We start from the raw sequence: 16616 nt of genomic DNA on the forward strand, positions 1-16616 counted from the left end.
AGCTGCTGCAGCGTCCATAACACAGGCGCTCTATGCGCCGTCCCCAAGGGGACACAGAGTACCTCAGAGTAGCAGGGCCCTGTCCCTGATGATACCTGGCTCCTGTCCAGCAGATTCCCCCAGGGGCTGTGGAGGGAGCACGGTCCCAGTGCCTGGTGACCGTTAGGATCCCACTTCACCCAGAGCCCCTAAGGGATGGGGAAGGAAAACAGCATGTGGCTCCTGCCTATGTACCCGCAATGGGTACCTCAACCTTAACAGCACCGCCGACCAGAGTGGGGTGAGAAGGGAGCATGCCGGGGGCCCTGTTATGGGCCCTCTTTTCTTCCATCCGATATAGTCAGCAGCTGCTGCTGACTAAATTGTGGAGCTTGCGTGCATGTGTGCCTCCTTCGCACAAAGCATAAAAACTGAGGAGCCCGTGATGCACGGGGGGGTGTATAGGCAGAGGGGAGGGGTTTACACTTTTAAGTGTAATACTTTGTGTGGCCTCCGGAGGCAGAAGCTATACACCCCAATTGTCTGGGTCTCCCAATGGAGCGACAAAGAAAAAGCAAATGCTAACAGAGAAGTCCCGTGGTATAATTCCAGTTGTTTGAAGGGAAAATTTCCATATTGGGCACTCTAATGCTGGAGGACATAACCAAGGAGCACAACAGAAAATAAAAACTATTCCACGATCAGTGATGGAGGAACGGTCGAAGGGGGTACTTTATAGTACTGGGTAGCGTAACATAATACATATATATATATACATTTCAATGTAAAAGCAAAGCATCAGACAGAACAACTGTGTCACCTGAACACACAGTATTCTCAAACGAGTTTCATGGAGAACATATGTAGAGCTCACCAGATGCGTATTTGATACCATGTTTACCATCTATCTGCAAGGAGTTCTTTGATGGGTGTTCTTGAAAATTAACCCGGCGAACCACTGGGGCAGTTGGAGTATAACCTGTAACAGATATATAAAAAAAAAGAAACCTTAATATTGTGATGGGGAAGATTTTTTTGGGGTAAAATAAATCAGCCACTGCCACCTAAGATGCAAAGTGATCCTTAAAGTGGTACTACCATCTCCAAGGTCCTATCCAATACGTAGTAGGTGAAATAATATTAACAAATCCCTCCAATTAGAACTGTAGTATGGTTTTTCTGATTCACTATGTCACTTACCTGATGTGCAGGGCATTGCAGGACCTTATGTATCCATGGTTACAATCATGCATATAGTCAGTTAGTTGCTAATGGTCATAACTAGGGATGATCGAATACTTCGATTATTCGGCTTCGCGAATATTTTCAGAATACCTCACCGCTATTCGCGAATATTCGATGCACAATGTAAGTCTATGGGAAACCCGAATAACAACTATTCAGGCTTCCCATAGACTTACATTGCGCATCGAACATTCGCAAATAGTGGCGAAGTATTCGGAAAATATTCGCAAAGCCGAATAATCGAAGTATTCGATCATCCCTAGTTGTGACCATTGCAGCACATTACATTTTATTGGTATCTATTTTTATTTTTGAAATTTACCAGTAGCTGCTGCATTTCCCACCCTAGGCTTATACTCCAGTCCTGCAATACCATGTGAATCAGAAGAACTACACTGTGTGCAGAATTATTAGGCAAGTTGAAATTTAGAGGATTTTTTTATTATTGATTAACAACTATGTTCTCAATCAACCCAAAAGACTCAAATATCAAAGCTTAATATTTTTGGAAATTGGAGTGGGGTTTTTTAGATTTGGCTACCTTAGGAGGGTATCTGTTTTTGCAGGTAACTATTACTGTGCAGAATTATTAGGCAACTTAATAAAAACCAAATATATTCCCATCTCACTTGTTTATTTTCATCAGGTAAACCAATATAACTGCACAAAATTTAGAAATAAACATTTCTGACATGCAAAAACAAAACCCCAAAAAATTAGTGACCAATATAGCCACCTTTCTTTATGATGACACTCAACAGCCTACCATCCATAGATTCTGTCAGTTGCTTGATCTGTTTATGATCAACATTGCGTACAGCAGCCACCACAGCCTCCCACTGTTCCAAGAGGTGTACTATTTTCCCTCCCTGTAGATCTCACATTTTATGAGGGACCACAGGTTCTCTATGGGGTTCAGATCAGGTGAACACGGGAGCCATGTCATTATTTTTTCATCTTTTAGACCTTTACTGGCCATCCACGCTGTGGAGTCGTTGGATGCATGTGATGGAGCATTGTTCTGCATGAAAATCATGTTTTTCTTGAACGATACAGACTTCTTCCTTTACCAATGCTTGAAGAAGTGGTCTTCCAGAAACTGGCAGTAGGTCTGGAAGTTGAGCTTCACTCCATCCTCAACCTGAAAAGGTCCCACAAGTTCATCTTTGACGATACCAGCCCATACCAGTACCCCACCTCCACCTTCCTGGCGTTTGAGTCGGAGTGGAGCTCTCTGCCCTTTACTGATCCAGCCTCTGGCTCATCCATCTGGCCCATCAAGAATCACTCTAATTTCATCAGTCCAAAAAACCTTTGAAAAATCAGTCTTCAGATATTTCTTGGCCCAGTCATGACGTTTTATCTTATGTTTCTTGTTCAAAGGTGGTGGTTTTTCAGCCTTCCTTACCTTGGCCATGTACTTCAGTAACGTTGCAGCTCTGAAATATGGCCATAAAAGAAGAATAACTCCAGCACACCGTTATATTTCCCAATTGTAAGTCAAAAAGTGAAAAACCATCAATGTTTCTCTGAATTTTTATTGAAAAAAAGGGGGGAATGATACAGTTGCAGAAAGTCCGCCTATAACGTTTCGGCCTTCGTCTCGGCCTTCATCTGGTTGGACAGACTGACTAATTATGTAGTGGTCCCGGAATAGACAAGAAGACGGTGCTGGTATGGACAATCACTCGCCTTGACACGTCAAGTGTCTAATAGTTGAATGGGCTGTTTTGATCGTGGATCAATGATGAAATCCCATCTATGTTTGTGATTTGTCTATAGGGATTCTCTGTAGTGTATACGTTATATATAGCTCAGTAAGAGCTGGGAAGCCAATCCGTATGTAGATGGCAAGATGACAGATAATCATCGGGCCAGGGTACTGCGTAGCTAATTGATAGATGTCTGGAGTTGGTGCGGATGGCATATATCGGTGCTAAACTTAACACAATTGCACGTGGCAAAGTGAAGTGATACACATGAATAATGTCCACAAGTTCCATAAGATCCAGGGCTCTAAAACATCCAGGATTGTGGGCTATGAAATGGGCTTGTAGGTATAGCGGTTGCTGAGTGAGGCATAACCTATATGTAGGCAGACACTGTGAGGAAAGACCGCTTGTGTGCCCCGTGCGTCTGGCGAGGTCTGAAATATGGCCAAACTGGTGGCAAATGGCATCTTGGCAGCTTCACGCTTGATTTTCCTCAATTCATGGGCAGTTATTTTGCGCCTTTTTTGCCCAACACCCTTCTTGTGACCCTGTTGGCTATTTGCCATGAAACGCTTGATTGTTCGGTGATCACGCTTCAAACGTTTGGCAATTTCAAGACTGCTGCATCCCTCTGCAAGACATCTCACAATTGTGCACTTTTCAGAACCCGTCAAATCTCTCTTCTGACCCATTTTGCCAAAGGAAAGGAAGTTGCCTAATAATTAAGCCCACCTTATATAGGGTGTTGATGTCATTACACCACACCCCTCCTCATTAGAGAACAGCACATCACCTGATTTACTTAATTGGCAGTTGGCTCTCAAGCCTATACAGCTTGGAGTAGGACATGTATAAAAAGCATCATGTGATCACAATACTCATTTGCCTAATAATTCTGCACACAGTGTATACTACATTTCTAATTGCAGGTTTTGCTAATATTATTACACCTACTACATATAGGAATAGGATCTTGGAGATGGGAATACCCCTTTAAGATCATCAATCCCCAAGCCAGGAAGTAGGAGGTGGTCAGGAGATCAAATCAGAGAATAAAATGTTTCCAGAGCGTACCTCACAACACAGTAAATTGGATGCCACGTGATTGAGCGTTTGTGCTAAGAATATACGTGTCACTGAATGGCCACTTACATTGTTCGGTATCATCCAAGCATTCACCATCTGAAATAACAGTATAATCTTCAAGAGGCGTTTCGTCCTTAACAGCCATATATTCTCCGAATCGGTCTATAAATTTACCTGTTGTAAAGTAAAAGGAAATTCATATGAGCTACAGGTTTACAATTTTTAATGAGAAAGAGAACGTTAGAGGTAAAAAATAGTAAAGACTGAGTTTCCATAGCAAGAAGCTGTTCATCATGTATATATACCGTATATAGTCAAGTATAAGCAGAGTTTTTCAGCCCATTTTTTATGCTGGAAACGCCCCCCTTGGCTTATCCTCGAGTGAGGTTCCCATAAAAATTATTCTCACCTGTCCTCTGTTCATGCGGTGTCCTCTTACCGGCTTCTTGTGGACTGCAGGCACATAGACCCCTCGATGATCTCCTCTGGTGCACGGGGAAGCCGCTGCCATCATCGCTTTACTGCAGTTGAATGACTTGCGGCGCCGCAAAGCATTCAACTGCAGAAAAGCTATGATGGTAGTAGCGACACCATACAACGGACGCAATCATCGAGAGGTGCTTCTTGTGGACCGCAGGCACAAAGACCCCTGTATGATAGCGTCCTGTGTACAGGGCCGCCGCTGCCGTCATTGCTGTACTGAGGTTGAATGGTTTACGGCGCCGTAGATGGCAGCGGCTTCCCCATGCACCGGAGGAAATATCTATGTGCCTGCGGTCCACAAGAAGCAGATAAGAGCACACCGCGGGAACGGAGGAAAGGTGAGAATTTTTTTGTGTGTATGTGAGCAACGGCATAATAGGGGACAAGAAGGGGACAATAATGAGGAAATTACAAGCGATGGGCACAATACTAGACGGCTCATTAACACAGGGCACAAGGATGAGGCAGATTATTACAAGGGGACCAGGCTGGGGCACATTACAACAAGGAAGGGAGAAGGATGGGCACATTACTACAGTTGGGGGTGACAAAGATGGGGCACATTACATTTTATTGGTATTTTTATTTTTGAAATTTACCAGTAGCTGCTGCATTTCCCACCCTAGGCTTATACTCCAGTCAATAGGTTTATCCAGTTATTTTGTGGTAAAATTAGGACCTTCGGGTTGGCTTATACTCGAGTATATATGGTTACTCATCTGGCTCATAGAATAAATATTAGCACCTTTGCAGCAGTGATTATCACACTTAATTCTGCTGTCCTAAGTGATCCTCTTCCTAGAAAATTGCTGTGACTTCTAACTTAAAAGGGCTCTCCAGAAATACAATACTGATCCCTTATTCTTAGGATAGGCCACTAATATGATTTCAGGAGTCTGAATCTCACCTGATAAAGGATACACTTCACTTTGACGGCCATGTCTCTGTCTCTGAACTGTTAGTAGCATTTGTGCCAGGTATTACAATTCACAATGGAGATGCCTCCTCAGCCCCAAATGAATAAATGGTTGACGGCCATGCTGAACTCAATGTTACTGCCCTCATCAGATCGTAGATGTTACGCAGTTTGAGGCCTGGCAAGTACCAGCATGGGAGACTGGCTGGGAACCACCGGTTCCGTTAACCCAATTAAACGAATGTATGAAATGGTGAACAATGATGGGGACACACACGTGGGTTTGTGGACAATCAGCCGAGTCAGACAATTGATATTTTTGGCCAATTATAAGGATTAGTCCTAAGCCACACGGCATGAAAATCGGAGCGAGTGGAGTGCGATAAAACATCACATTCCACTCGGTCCAATATTAGCCTATGTGCCAGCACCCATGAGCGATTATTTTCTCAGCCCTAATCGGACCGAGAAAACAATCACAGCATGGTACGATTGTAATGCGAGACTCTTTCTCTCGCACCCATTCAAGTCTATGGGGCGAGAGAAAGATCGCACTGCACTCGTGGTACACCGGTGTACCGCGAGTGCAGGGCAAGAATGGCAATAGCTGGCAACGGAGGAGAGAGGGAGAAAAATCCCTCCCTCCCCTCCGCAGCTCCAGCCCTCCTCTCCTCAGCGCCAGCCTGCCCCCCCCGCAGCTGTAGTCAGTCACAGTGACACTGACATGACACTCGGCTCTGCTGTGCTGCCAGCGTGAGCCGAGTGTCATGCGAGGATCGCAGTAGATCCCAGTGTGGCCCCGGCCTTACTTATTTTTATAGGAATACTCTTAAGGGGAACCTGACTATTATCTTATATATGTAAAGGCTCCTGATTAAAGGAGGTGAATTTCAAGACCCAAAAAAGCGTCAGCCAGTGGCTCTGCTCCCTTTTCCTAATAGAAGAACACGTGTATGTATAAGGGAAGGTCAGGAGGAAACCGTATCACATGTTCAGCCAAACGTTACTGGGATTGGGAACCTTTACAGCCTGTGCACATGATGTTTTTTTTGTTACTTTTGCATATGCTCCCAAGGCACACACCAAATGTTTACCTAGCAAACCCCATGCACTCTCAGTTTGCCTTTGGGCATATGCTAAACCAGTATATATAGCCAATTTTTTTTAACTCAATATGTAAAAATAGTCTACAAATCTTTCCTTGACAACAGAACACGGTGAAAAAAAATGTGTGTTCACCTGTATGCCTATAGGGTATTTGGCAACAAATAGCTCCGATTTTTCATCAGCCACGTCAGGCTGAGGAACGCCAACTACGTATTAAACTAAAGTTGGAGAAGTGAACGGAGCACTTGTTAGCTTTATCCTATGAGCTTGCAGTCTAGATATATATCATCTGGCCACAGGGTAGCAATTCTTAAGTACCATATCTTTCGTTTTAGAAGACGCACTGGATTAGAAGACGCACCCCAAATTCAGAGATAAGGTAAAAAAAGGGGGTCCGTCATACTCCGGTGGTGTCTTACTGTAGAGGGTGCGGCAGCGGTAGTGGAACGGGGTCACAGGAGGCAGGGGCAGTGCTGGAGTGATGCTGCAGCCGCTGCGATGGGGCTGTGGGCGCTGTGTTGGCTGTGTAGATCAGGGCCATGTGGCAGGTGTCACAGATGCTCTGTCGGCGGCACAGGCTTCAAAGAAATGGCGGAGTCAGGGCGTGCGTAGATTGAGCGCTCGGCTCAATGACAAGCTGAGATCTCATCTGCGCATGTGCCACCTCCGGGCGCCATTTTCCTTAAGTCCAATGCTGGGAGAACAATGGGCAGGAGGCTGCGCATGGGCAGATGAGATATTAAGCCAAGAGCTACATCTGCGCTTGTGCCGACTCTGGGCGCCATTATTTGAAGCTGTTCGGCCGACAGATCATCTCGCCGGCTGCACCGCCCTGCTCCACACAGCCCCCACCGCATCCAGCACAGCAGCCAGCACAGGCCGCACCGCAGCCAGCACAGGCCGAACCGCAGCCAGCACAGGCCGCACCGCAGCCAGCACAGCCCGCACAGCAGCCAGCACAGCCCGCACAGCAGCCAGCACAGCCCGCACAGCAGCCAGCACAGCCCGCACAGCAGCCAGCACAGCAGCCAGCATAGCCCGCACAGCAGCCAGCATAGCCCGCACAGCAGCCAGCACAGCAGCCAGCACAGCCCGCACAGCAGCCAGCACAGCCCGCACAGCAGCCAGCACAGCCCGCACAGCAGCCAGCACAGCAGCCAGCACAGCCGCCAGCACAGCCCGCACAGCAGTCAGCACAGCCCGCACAGCAGCCAGCACAGCCCGCACAGCAGCCAGCACAGCCCGCACAGCAGCCAGCACAGCCCGCACCGCAGCCAGCACAGCCCGCACCGCAGCCAGCACAGCCCGCACCGCAGCCAGCACAGCCCGCACAGCAGCCAGCACAGCCCGCACAGCAGCCAGCACAGCCCGCACAGCAGCCAGCACAGCCCGCACCGCAGCCAGCACAGCCCGCACCGCAGTCAGCACCGTGCCCATTCTCTACCTCCCGGTAAGCTATATTCGCATTATAAAACAAACCCTTCATGTTCCTCCCAAATGTTTGGGAAGAGAAGTGTGTCTTATAATCTGAAAAAATACAGTAATTTGCACAGCCAAAAACATTTGTGACTTGTCTTCAGTAAGCTGTCAAACAACTATATTACATTATTATTGAGATTTGGAAGTAAAAAAGTATTCAGATCTCAACAGTTCTCATGTGTTTAACATTAAAGTCTTTAGGAGCAAAGTTGGTGTCACGTGCAGCCCAACATCCAACCAATGAATGTCTGGAATTTTAGTGACGGTCACATCTCCGTCACAGTACGTGGTGGGTTACAACATAACCCCAATGACATCAGAAAGATACAATTTTTGATGAGTTGTGATGTTGACGCTATGCACATACATGGGGTTAAGCTCGTACATGCATTTCTGATGACTATACACCTATTTTATGAGGTCTCTCACTTGTGCTGGGAGAAGACATGCTCCGATTGCCATCCTGTTCATAGGAGTTCATCACACGCTGCTTCTCACCAAGTTTGACAGTTAATAAAATATCAGGATTCACCATACCACACTCTAGAGGGAAGAAGAGAATAAAAATAGAAGACATTCAATATAACTTTTACCTAAGCCATAGGACAATAAATATTTTTTGCCAAAATATTTAGGTTATCACTTAATAAATCCACTAAATACTAAGCCTGAGAAGACGATGCAGGATCACATAATCTGTTCTTATATTAGTTTGTGAGTGTACTATAAAACCTTTAAGAGGGTGGGCAGGGGAAGGGGTGAATATTCATTTCTCATAAACAGGCGTCCTAATCACTAACATCAACATGGGGGAGATGGGTGAATATTAACTTAGCATTAACATACTTTTCCGGGGCTTACAGCAACATAACAGGGCAACGTACAGCAGTAATTGTTACATATCCTAAAAGGGCTGCCAAAGCCTTATTTCATGATACTATTAGTATGATGAATCTTATCTAGGGCTTATTTTTGGAATAGGGCTTATATTTTAAGCATACTCCAAAAAGGCAGAAAAATCCTACTAGGGTTTATTTTTGAGATAGGTTTTATTTTTGGGGAAACGTGATAGCAAAAGAACAGGAAATGACAAAAATAACCATTTCTTTCATGATAAATCCCCAGCCGCTCTAATGCTTTGCTGGTCCTGGCCGTTACTGGTGTAGCAGACCACTGTACTTCATGGTCAGGTGCTGTACATGCATGATCACTGCTGAGGTTAGTTATTGGCCGCAGAAAATGATGTATGTGATGCTGACATTACAGCATCAGAAGCAGCAGAGACGCAAGGGATTTAATTTTTTTTATTTTGTTGTTTTTTTTCAAACCCTTTAACATGAATGATGGACATAGCACGCCATGAGCGGATGTCAGTTCCCACATTATGAAGTGCTATGTTGTCATGGACTAAAACGGTCACTGTGTGAGTGACATAACACACAGTGCCAGCAGCGGTCACTGACAGCTGAATGGCACGGGAACACGAGTTGGGGACCTATTACAGCAGTCCCTGTTCTCTGTAGCCGGTCGGTCAATCTGACTGACCGATCAAAGCATGATTGCACAGGAGGTGCTGAAATATAAGCACTTCCCACCTGAGAGCAGTGCTCCTGCGGTAACAGTCAGGAACAGTGCCAGCACCACCCCTGGCAGATTAAACCTCTGCATGCAGCGATCACGGAATTAAAAGATTGTAAGCGGAAGTACTCTCCCTCTCTCAGCCCCCATCAGCACCCCTATGATGAAATCATTGGGAGCCAATGGTAGTCATCGCACCTGGAAGTCAAACAATGACCTCCTGGTGTGCCAGGTGTAGTGGCCTGTTAGACTCAGCCATAGGCAGGGTATAACAGGCTGTCAGTGTAATTTGAAAAGTCTCATGTATTGCAATGCATGAGACCGGTGATCAGAAAAATAAAAGATTAAAGTCCGATGGAGGAACTGCATGAAAAAGAGAAAAATATTGCATAAATTATAAAAAACGGATTTTTGTGTACTCACCGTAACATCGTTTTTTCTTAGCCATCATTGGCGGACACAGGACCATGGGTGTTCTGCTGCCTTTCCATAGGAGGACACTAAGTAGATGCAAAAAGCATTAGCTCCTCCTCTGCAGTATACACCCCCTGGCCGGGCCAGGCAAGCTCAGTTTTAGTACACAAGCAGGAGGAGAAAAAAATAGTAAGAACTTATCTTAACGGAGGAACATGAGAAAAAGAATCATAACCAAATAAGGTACTGAGAGAACTAAGGCCCAACATGGCAACAGGGTGGGTGCTGTGTCCCCCAATGATGGCTAAGAGAAAACGATTTTACGGTGAGTACACAAAAATCCGTTTTTCTCTGACGCCTCATTGGGGGACACAGGACCATGGGACGTCCTAAAGCAGTCCATGGGTGGGAAAAATAAAAGAAAGACAACACAACCCAAGGACAAGGAACCAGTCCCAGACAGTTTGGAGCGCCTACTGAGAGAGGTGCTCTACTGCCATTTGCCGAATTTTCCTACCCAGATTTGCCTCAGCTGAAACCTGGGTATGGACTCTGTAATGCATTGAAAAAGTATGTAGGCTAGACCAGGTCGCAGCCTTACACACCTGTTCCACTGAAGCCTGATGCCGAATGGCCCACGAAGCGCCAACTGCTCGCGTGGAATGAGCCCGCAGCCCACTAGGAATGGGCTTGAGTTGCAAGCGGTAGAATTCCTGGATTGCAGAGCGAATCCAGCGAGCCAGACTTGCCTTTGAAGCTGCCTGTCCCTTCTTAGGCCCCTCAGGAATGACGAACAAAGAGTCCGTTTTCCTAAAGGGGGTTGTCCTAGATATGTAATATCCGAGAGCTCTGACGAGGTCTAACGAATGCAGAGACCTTTCCACCCTATGAACTGGGTGCGGACAAAAGGAAGGCAGAACAATGTCCTCGTTCAAATGAAACGGGGTAGGAACCTTTGGAAGAAATTCCGGAAGGGGGCGCAGAACCACCTTGTCCTGGTGAAAGATCAGAAAAGGCTCGAGGCAAGAGAGTGCTGCCAGCTCCGAAACCCGTCTGATGGACGTAATTGCCACCAGGAATGTTACCTTCCAGGACAGCAGAGCAAGGGAGGATTACTTGAGAGGTTCAAAGGGGGACCTCTGGAGACCGTCCAGAACGAGATTGAGGTCCCATGGGTCCAGCGGCCGATTGTACGGGGGAACAAGCTGGGAAACGCCCTGGAAGAAGGTCTTGACTTGCGGTTTTTGAGCCAGGCGGCATTGGTAGAAGATTGAGAGCGCTGAGACCTGCCCTTTAAGGGAGCTGAGGGCCAACCCCACTTGCAAGCCAGACTGCAGAAAATCGAGAATTCTGGGGATGTTCAGAGGCATAGGCTGGACGTTAGCTTCCCTGCACCATGAAAGGAAGATTTTCCACGTACGGTGGTAAATGCGGGATGAAGCAGGCTTCCGGGCGCTGATCATGGTGGAGATAACCGCGGGGGAGAATCCCGCTCTTGTTAATACCCAGGTCTCAATGGCCATGCCATAAGCTTCAGGGCTCTGGAGTTCTGATGGGAAATGGGCCCTTGGGTCAGCAAGTCTGGGATGTCTGGAAGGCGCCACGGTATGTCTGTGAGCATTTGTACTAATTCGGCGTACCAGGCGCTTGGGCCAGTCCGGTGCTATCAGTATCACCGGGACACCCTCTGCCTTGATCTTCCTGATTACATGCGGCAGCAGGGGCAGAGGTGGAAATATGTAAGGCAGGCGGAAGTGGTGCCAGGAGCAGACTAGAGCATCTGCGCCGATGGGCTGGGGGTCGCGTGACCTGGCTATGAACGCGGGTACCTTTGCGTTCAATCTTGAGGCCATTAGATCTACGTCTGGTGTACCCCAGCGATTGCAGATGTGTAGGAACACTTCTGGGTGGAGAGACCACTCTCCGGCGGCCAGGCCTTGGCGACTTAGAAAGTCCGCTGCCCAGTTCTCTACTCCTGGTATGTGTACCGCTGATATCACTGACCCCGTCGATTTGGCCCAGCTGAGGATCCTGTGGGCCTCGAGATAAGCCGCTTTGCTGCGGGTGCCCCCCTGCCGATTGATATAGGCTACAGCTGTCGCATTGTCCGACTGGACTCGAATCTGACGACCCAGTAGCACAGGGCGGAACGCCCTGAGCGCGAGGAAGATCGCGCGGATTTCCAGGATGTTTATGGGTAGGGAAGACTCCTGGGGCGTCCAATGTCCTTGAGCAGTGTGGTGCCGGTACACTGCTCCCCAGCCTAGGAGGCTGGCGTCCGTGGTCAGGAGCAGCCAGTTCACTGGGAGAAAAGATCTCCCCTTGGATAGGGATGAGGACCGAAGCCACCAGCGGAGTGCATACCTGACTGCAGGCGTCAGGTGAAGATGTTTGTCCAGGGAGAAGGGGCTCTTGTCCCAGGCAGCTAGAAGTGCCAACTGCAGTGGATGGAGGTGCAGCTGAGCAAAGGGCACTGCCTCCATAGCCGCCACCATCCTGCCTAGCACCCTCATGCTGAATCGAATGGAGCGAGACGGAGGACGTAGAAGGCAGCGTACCGCTTGTCGTAGAGCTATCGCCTTGTCCTGAGGGAGAGATATCAAGCCCCGACAGGTGTCCAGGGACATGCCCAAGAAGGTGACGGATTGTGATGGGACCGGGGATGATTTGTCTAGATTCAGTAGCCACCCTAAGCGGGATAGGGTGTCCGCGGTGATCTGCACACTGGTTGAGCAGTCGTGGAAGGAGGGGGCCTTGATGAGGAGGTCGTCTAAGTAAGGCAGAACGACTACTCCCCTGGCGTGCAGGACACTCATGGCGGCCGCCATGACTTTGGTGAAGACCCTTGGTGCGGTGGCAAGGCCGAAGGATAGGGCTACCAATTGAAAATGGGAGTCCTGAACCGCGAAGCGGAGGAACCTTTGGTGAGCTGGGGCGATGGGTATGTGCAGGCACGCGTCCTTGATATCTATGGAGACAAGGAATTCCCCTTTGACCATGGATGCAATAATGGACCTTAGGGACTCCATTCTGAATCTCCGTACGTGCACATGTTTGTTCAGGTGTTTGAGGTCCAGGATGGGTCGAACTGACCCATCCTTTTTGGGGACCACAAAAATGTTTGAATAAAAACCCCTGAACTTCTCGTCGTCCGGGACAGGTATTATCACTCCTGCCATTTGGAGCGAGTGGATTGCTGAGAAAAAGGCCTCGCGTCGTTTTTGAGTCTTTGGGGGGTTTGAGAGAAAGAACCGACTCGGGGGTTGGGTACGAAATTCTATGTGGTAACCAGAAGACACAAGGTCTCGCACCCATTTGTCGTCTGAGGCAGCATGCCAGATGTTTTGGAAGAGCCGCAGCCGACCCCCTACAATGAGTGTGTCTCCTGGGGGGGTGCTGAAGGAGTCATGGGGGGGGGGGGGAAGCGTCGTGGACGAGCCTCCCTAGTCCTGGACTGCTTTGGTCTAGGCTGCCATGACGAAGTGGGTTTCGGGGAGAGCTGAGAAGGTCGGTCTCTGCGTAGTCCACGGCTAGCGGCGGAGGCAGAGCGGGATGTCGACCAACCAAATGAGTTCCAAAAGGAGCGGAACGAGGACTGTGGACGTCTGGTGAAGGTCGTCCTAGGCTTCAGCTGGGGAAGGGAGGTACTCTTCCCTCCCGTGGTGTCCGAAATGAGCTTGTCCAGATGTTCGCCAAACAATCGGAAAAAAGGGGAGGCCCGTGAGAGACTTCTTGGAGGCAGAGTCCGCTCGCCATTGTCGGAGCCAGAGAGATGGTATTTGAGGCGGCAAATACTGCGCAGGTAGCAGCGTCAATGGAGGCCTGCATAAGGTACTCCGCCACAGCGGCAATTTGAGCTGTTATCTCTGTGAAGGTATGAGGAAGAAGGGAATTTTGTTACTTACCGTAAATTCCTTTTCTTCTAGCTCCAATTGGGAGACCCAGACGATTGGGTGTATAGCTACTGCCTCCGGAGGCCACACAAAGCATTACACTAAAAAGTGTAAGGCCCCTCCCCTTCTGGCTATACACCCCCCGTGGGATCACGGCTGCTCAGTTTTAGTGCTAAAGCAAGAAGGAGGAAAGCCAATAACTGGTTTAAACAAATTCAATCCGAAGTAACATCGGAGAACTGAAACCGTTCAACATGAACAACATGTGTACCCGAAAAAAACAAAAATCCCGAAGGAAACAGGGCGGGTGCTGGGTCTCCCAATTGGAGCTAGAAGAAAAGGAATTTACGGTAAGTAACAAAATTCCCTTCTTCTTCGGCGCTCCATTGGGAGACCCAGACGATTGGGACGTCCAAAAGCAGTCCCTGGGTGGGTAAAGTAATACCTCAAGTTAGAGCTGCAAAACAGCCCTCTCCTACGAGGAGGCAACCGCCGCCTGCAGGACTCTTCTACCTAGGCTGGCGTCCGCCGAAGCGTAGGTATGCACCTGATAATGTTTGGTGAAAGTGTGCAGACTCGACCAGGTAGCTGCCTGGCACACCTGTTGAGCCGTAGCCTGGTGTCGTAATGCCCAGGACGCACCCACGGCTCTGGTAGAATGGGCCTTCAGCCCTGATGGAACCGGAAGCCCAGCAGAACGGTAGGCTTCAAGAATTGGTTCCTTGATCCATCGAGCCAGGGTGGATTTGGAAGCCTGCGATCCTTTGCGCTTACCAGCGACCAGGACAAAGAGTGCATCCGAGCGGCGCAGGGGCGCCGTGCGGGAAATGTAGATCCTGAGTGCTCTCACGAGATCCAACAAATGCAAATCCTTTTCATACCTATGAACTGGATGAGGACAAAAGGAAGGCAAGGAGATATCCTGATTGAGATGAAAAGAGGATACCACCTTAGGGAGAAACTCCTGAATCGGGCGCAGCACTACCTTGTCCTGGTGAAAAACCAGGAAGGGAGCTTTGGATGACAGCGCTGCCAGCTCGGATACCCTCCGAAGAGACGTGACCGCTACCAGAAAGGCCACTTTCTGTGAGAGCCGAGAAAGTGAAACATCTTTCAGAGGCTCGAAGGGCGGCTTCTGGAGAGTAACTAGTACCCTGTTCAGATCCCATGGATCTAACGGCCGTTTGTACGGAGGGACGATGTGACAAACCCCCTGCAGGAACGTGCGTACCTGAGGAAGTCGTGCTAGACGCTTTTGAAAAAATACCGATAGCGCTGAGACTTGCCCTTTAAGGGAGCCGAGCGATAAGCCTTTTTCCAAACCAGATTGCAGGAAGGAAAGAAAAGTAGGCAATGCAAATGGCCAGGGGGACACTCCCTGTGCCGAGCACCAGGATAAGAAAATCTTCCACGTTCTGTGGTAGATCTTAGCAGACGTGGGCTTCCTAGCCTGTCTCATGGTGGCCACGACCCCTTGAGATAATCCTGAAGATGCTAGTATCCAGGACTCAATGGCCACACAGTCAGGTTCAGGGCCGCAGAATTCAGATGGAAAAACGGCCCTTGTGACAGTAAGTCTGGCCGGTCTGGTAGTGCCCACGGTTGGCCGACCGTGAGATGCCACAGATCCGGATACCACGACCTTCTCGGCCAGTCTGGGGCGACGAGCAGGGCGCGGCGGCAATCGGACCTGATCTTGCGTAGCACTCTGGGCAAGAGTGCCAGAGGGGGAAACACATAGGGCAGTTGGAACTGCGACCAATCTTGCACTAAGGCGTCTGCCGCCAGAGCTCTGTGATCGCGAGACCGTGCCATGAAAGTTGGGACCTTGTTGTTGTGCCGGGACGCCATTAGATCGACGTCCGGCCTTCCCCAGCGGCGACAGATTTCCTGAAACACGTCCGGGTGAAGGGACCATTCCCCTGCGTCCATACCCTGGCGACTGAGGAAGTCCGCTTCCCAGTTTTCTACGCCGGGGATGTGAACTGCGGATATGGTGGAAGCCGTGGCTTCCACCCACATCAGAATCCGCCGGACTTCCTGGAAGGCTTGCCGACTGCGTGTCCCGCCTTGGTGGTTGATGTATGCCACCGCCGTGGAGTTGTCCGACTGAATTCGGATCTGCTTTCCTTCCAGCCACTGCTGAAAGGCTTGTAGGGCAAGATACACTGCCCTGATTTCCAGAACATTGATCTGAAGGGAGGACTCCTGCTGAGTCCACGTACCCTGAGCCCTGTGGTGGAGAAAAACTGCTCCCCACCCTGACAGACTCGCGTCTGTCGTAACCACCGCCCAGGATGGGGGTAGGAAGGACCTTCCTTGTGATAATGAGGTGGGAAGAAGCCACCATTGAAGAGAGTCCTTGGCCGTCTGGGAAAGGGAGACTTTCCTGTCCAAGGACGTCGACTTCCCGTCCCATTGGCGGAGAATGTCCCATTGAAGTGGGCGCAGATGAAACTGCGCAAACGGGACTGCCTCCATTGCTGCCACCATCTTCCCCAGGAAGTGCATGAGGCGTCTTAAGGGGTGCGACTGGCCTTGAAGGAGAGAATGCACCCCTGTCTGTAGGGAACGCTGTTTGTCCATCGGAAGCTTCACTGTCGCTGAGAGAGTATGAAACTCCATGCCAAGATATGTTAGTGATTGGGTCGGTGACAGATTTGACTTTGAAAAGTTGATGATCCACCCGAAAGTCTGGAGAGTCTCCAGCGCAACGTTCAGGCT

General features: G+C 49.0%; 1 protein-coding gene across 1 annotated transcript in view; it reads right to left on the reverse strand.

Moving 5' to 3' along the window:
- LOC142256667 (uncharacterized) overlaps nt 1-16616 on the reverse strand; it is a 143859-nt gene that overhangs the window by 50921 nt on the left and 76322 nt on the right. Inside the window, exons 5-7 of the mRNA XM_075328487.1 lie at nt 8437-8550; nt 4089-4196; nt 854-958 (exon numbers count right to left, since the gene is read on the reverse strand). Coding sequence (XP_075184602.1) covers nt 854-958; nt 4089-4196; nt 8437-8550 — 327 coding nt within the window. The remainder of the gene's footprint in view (nt 1-853; nt 959-4088; nt 4197-8436; nt 8551-16616) is intronic.

The sequence above is a fragment of the Anomaloglossus baeobatrachus genome, chromosome 11 (assembly GCF_048569485.1).
Source record: "Anomaloglossus baeobatrachus isolate aAnoBae1 chromosome 11, aAnoBae1.hap1, whole genome shotgun sequence".
Classification (NCBI taxonomy): Eukaryota; Metazoa; Chordata; class Amphibia; order Anura; family Aromobatidae; genus Anomaloglossus; species Anomaloglossus baeobatrachus.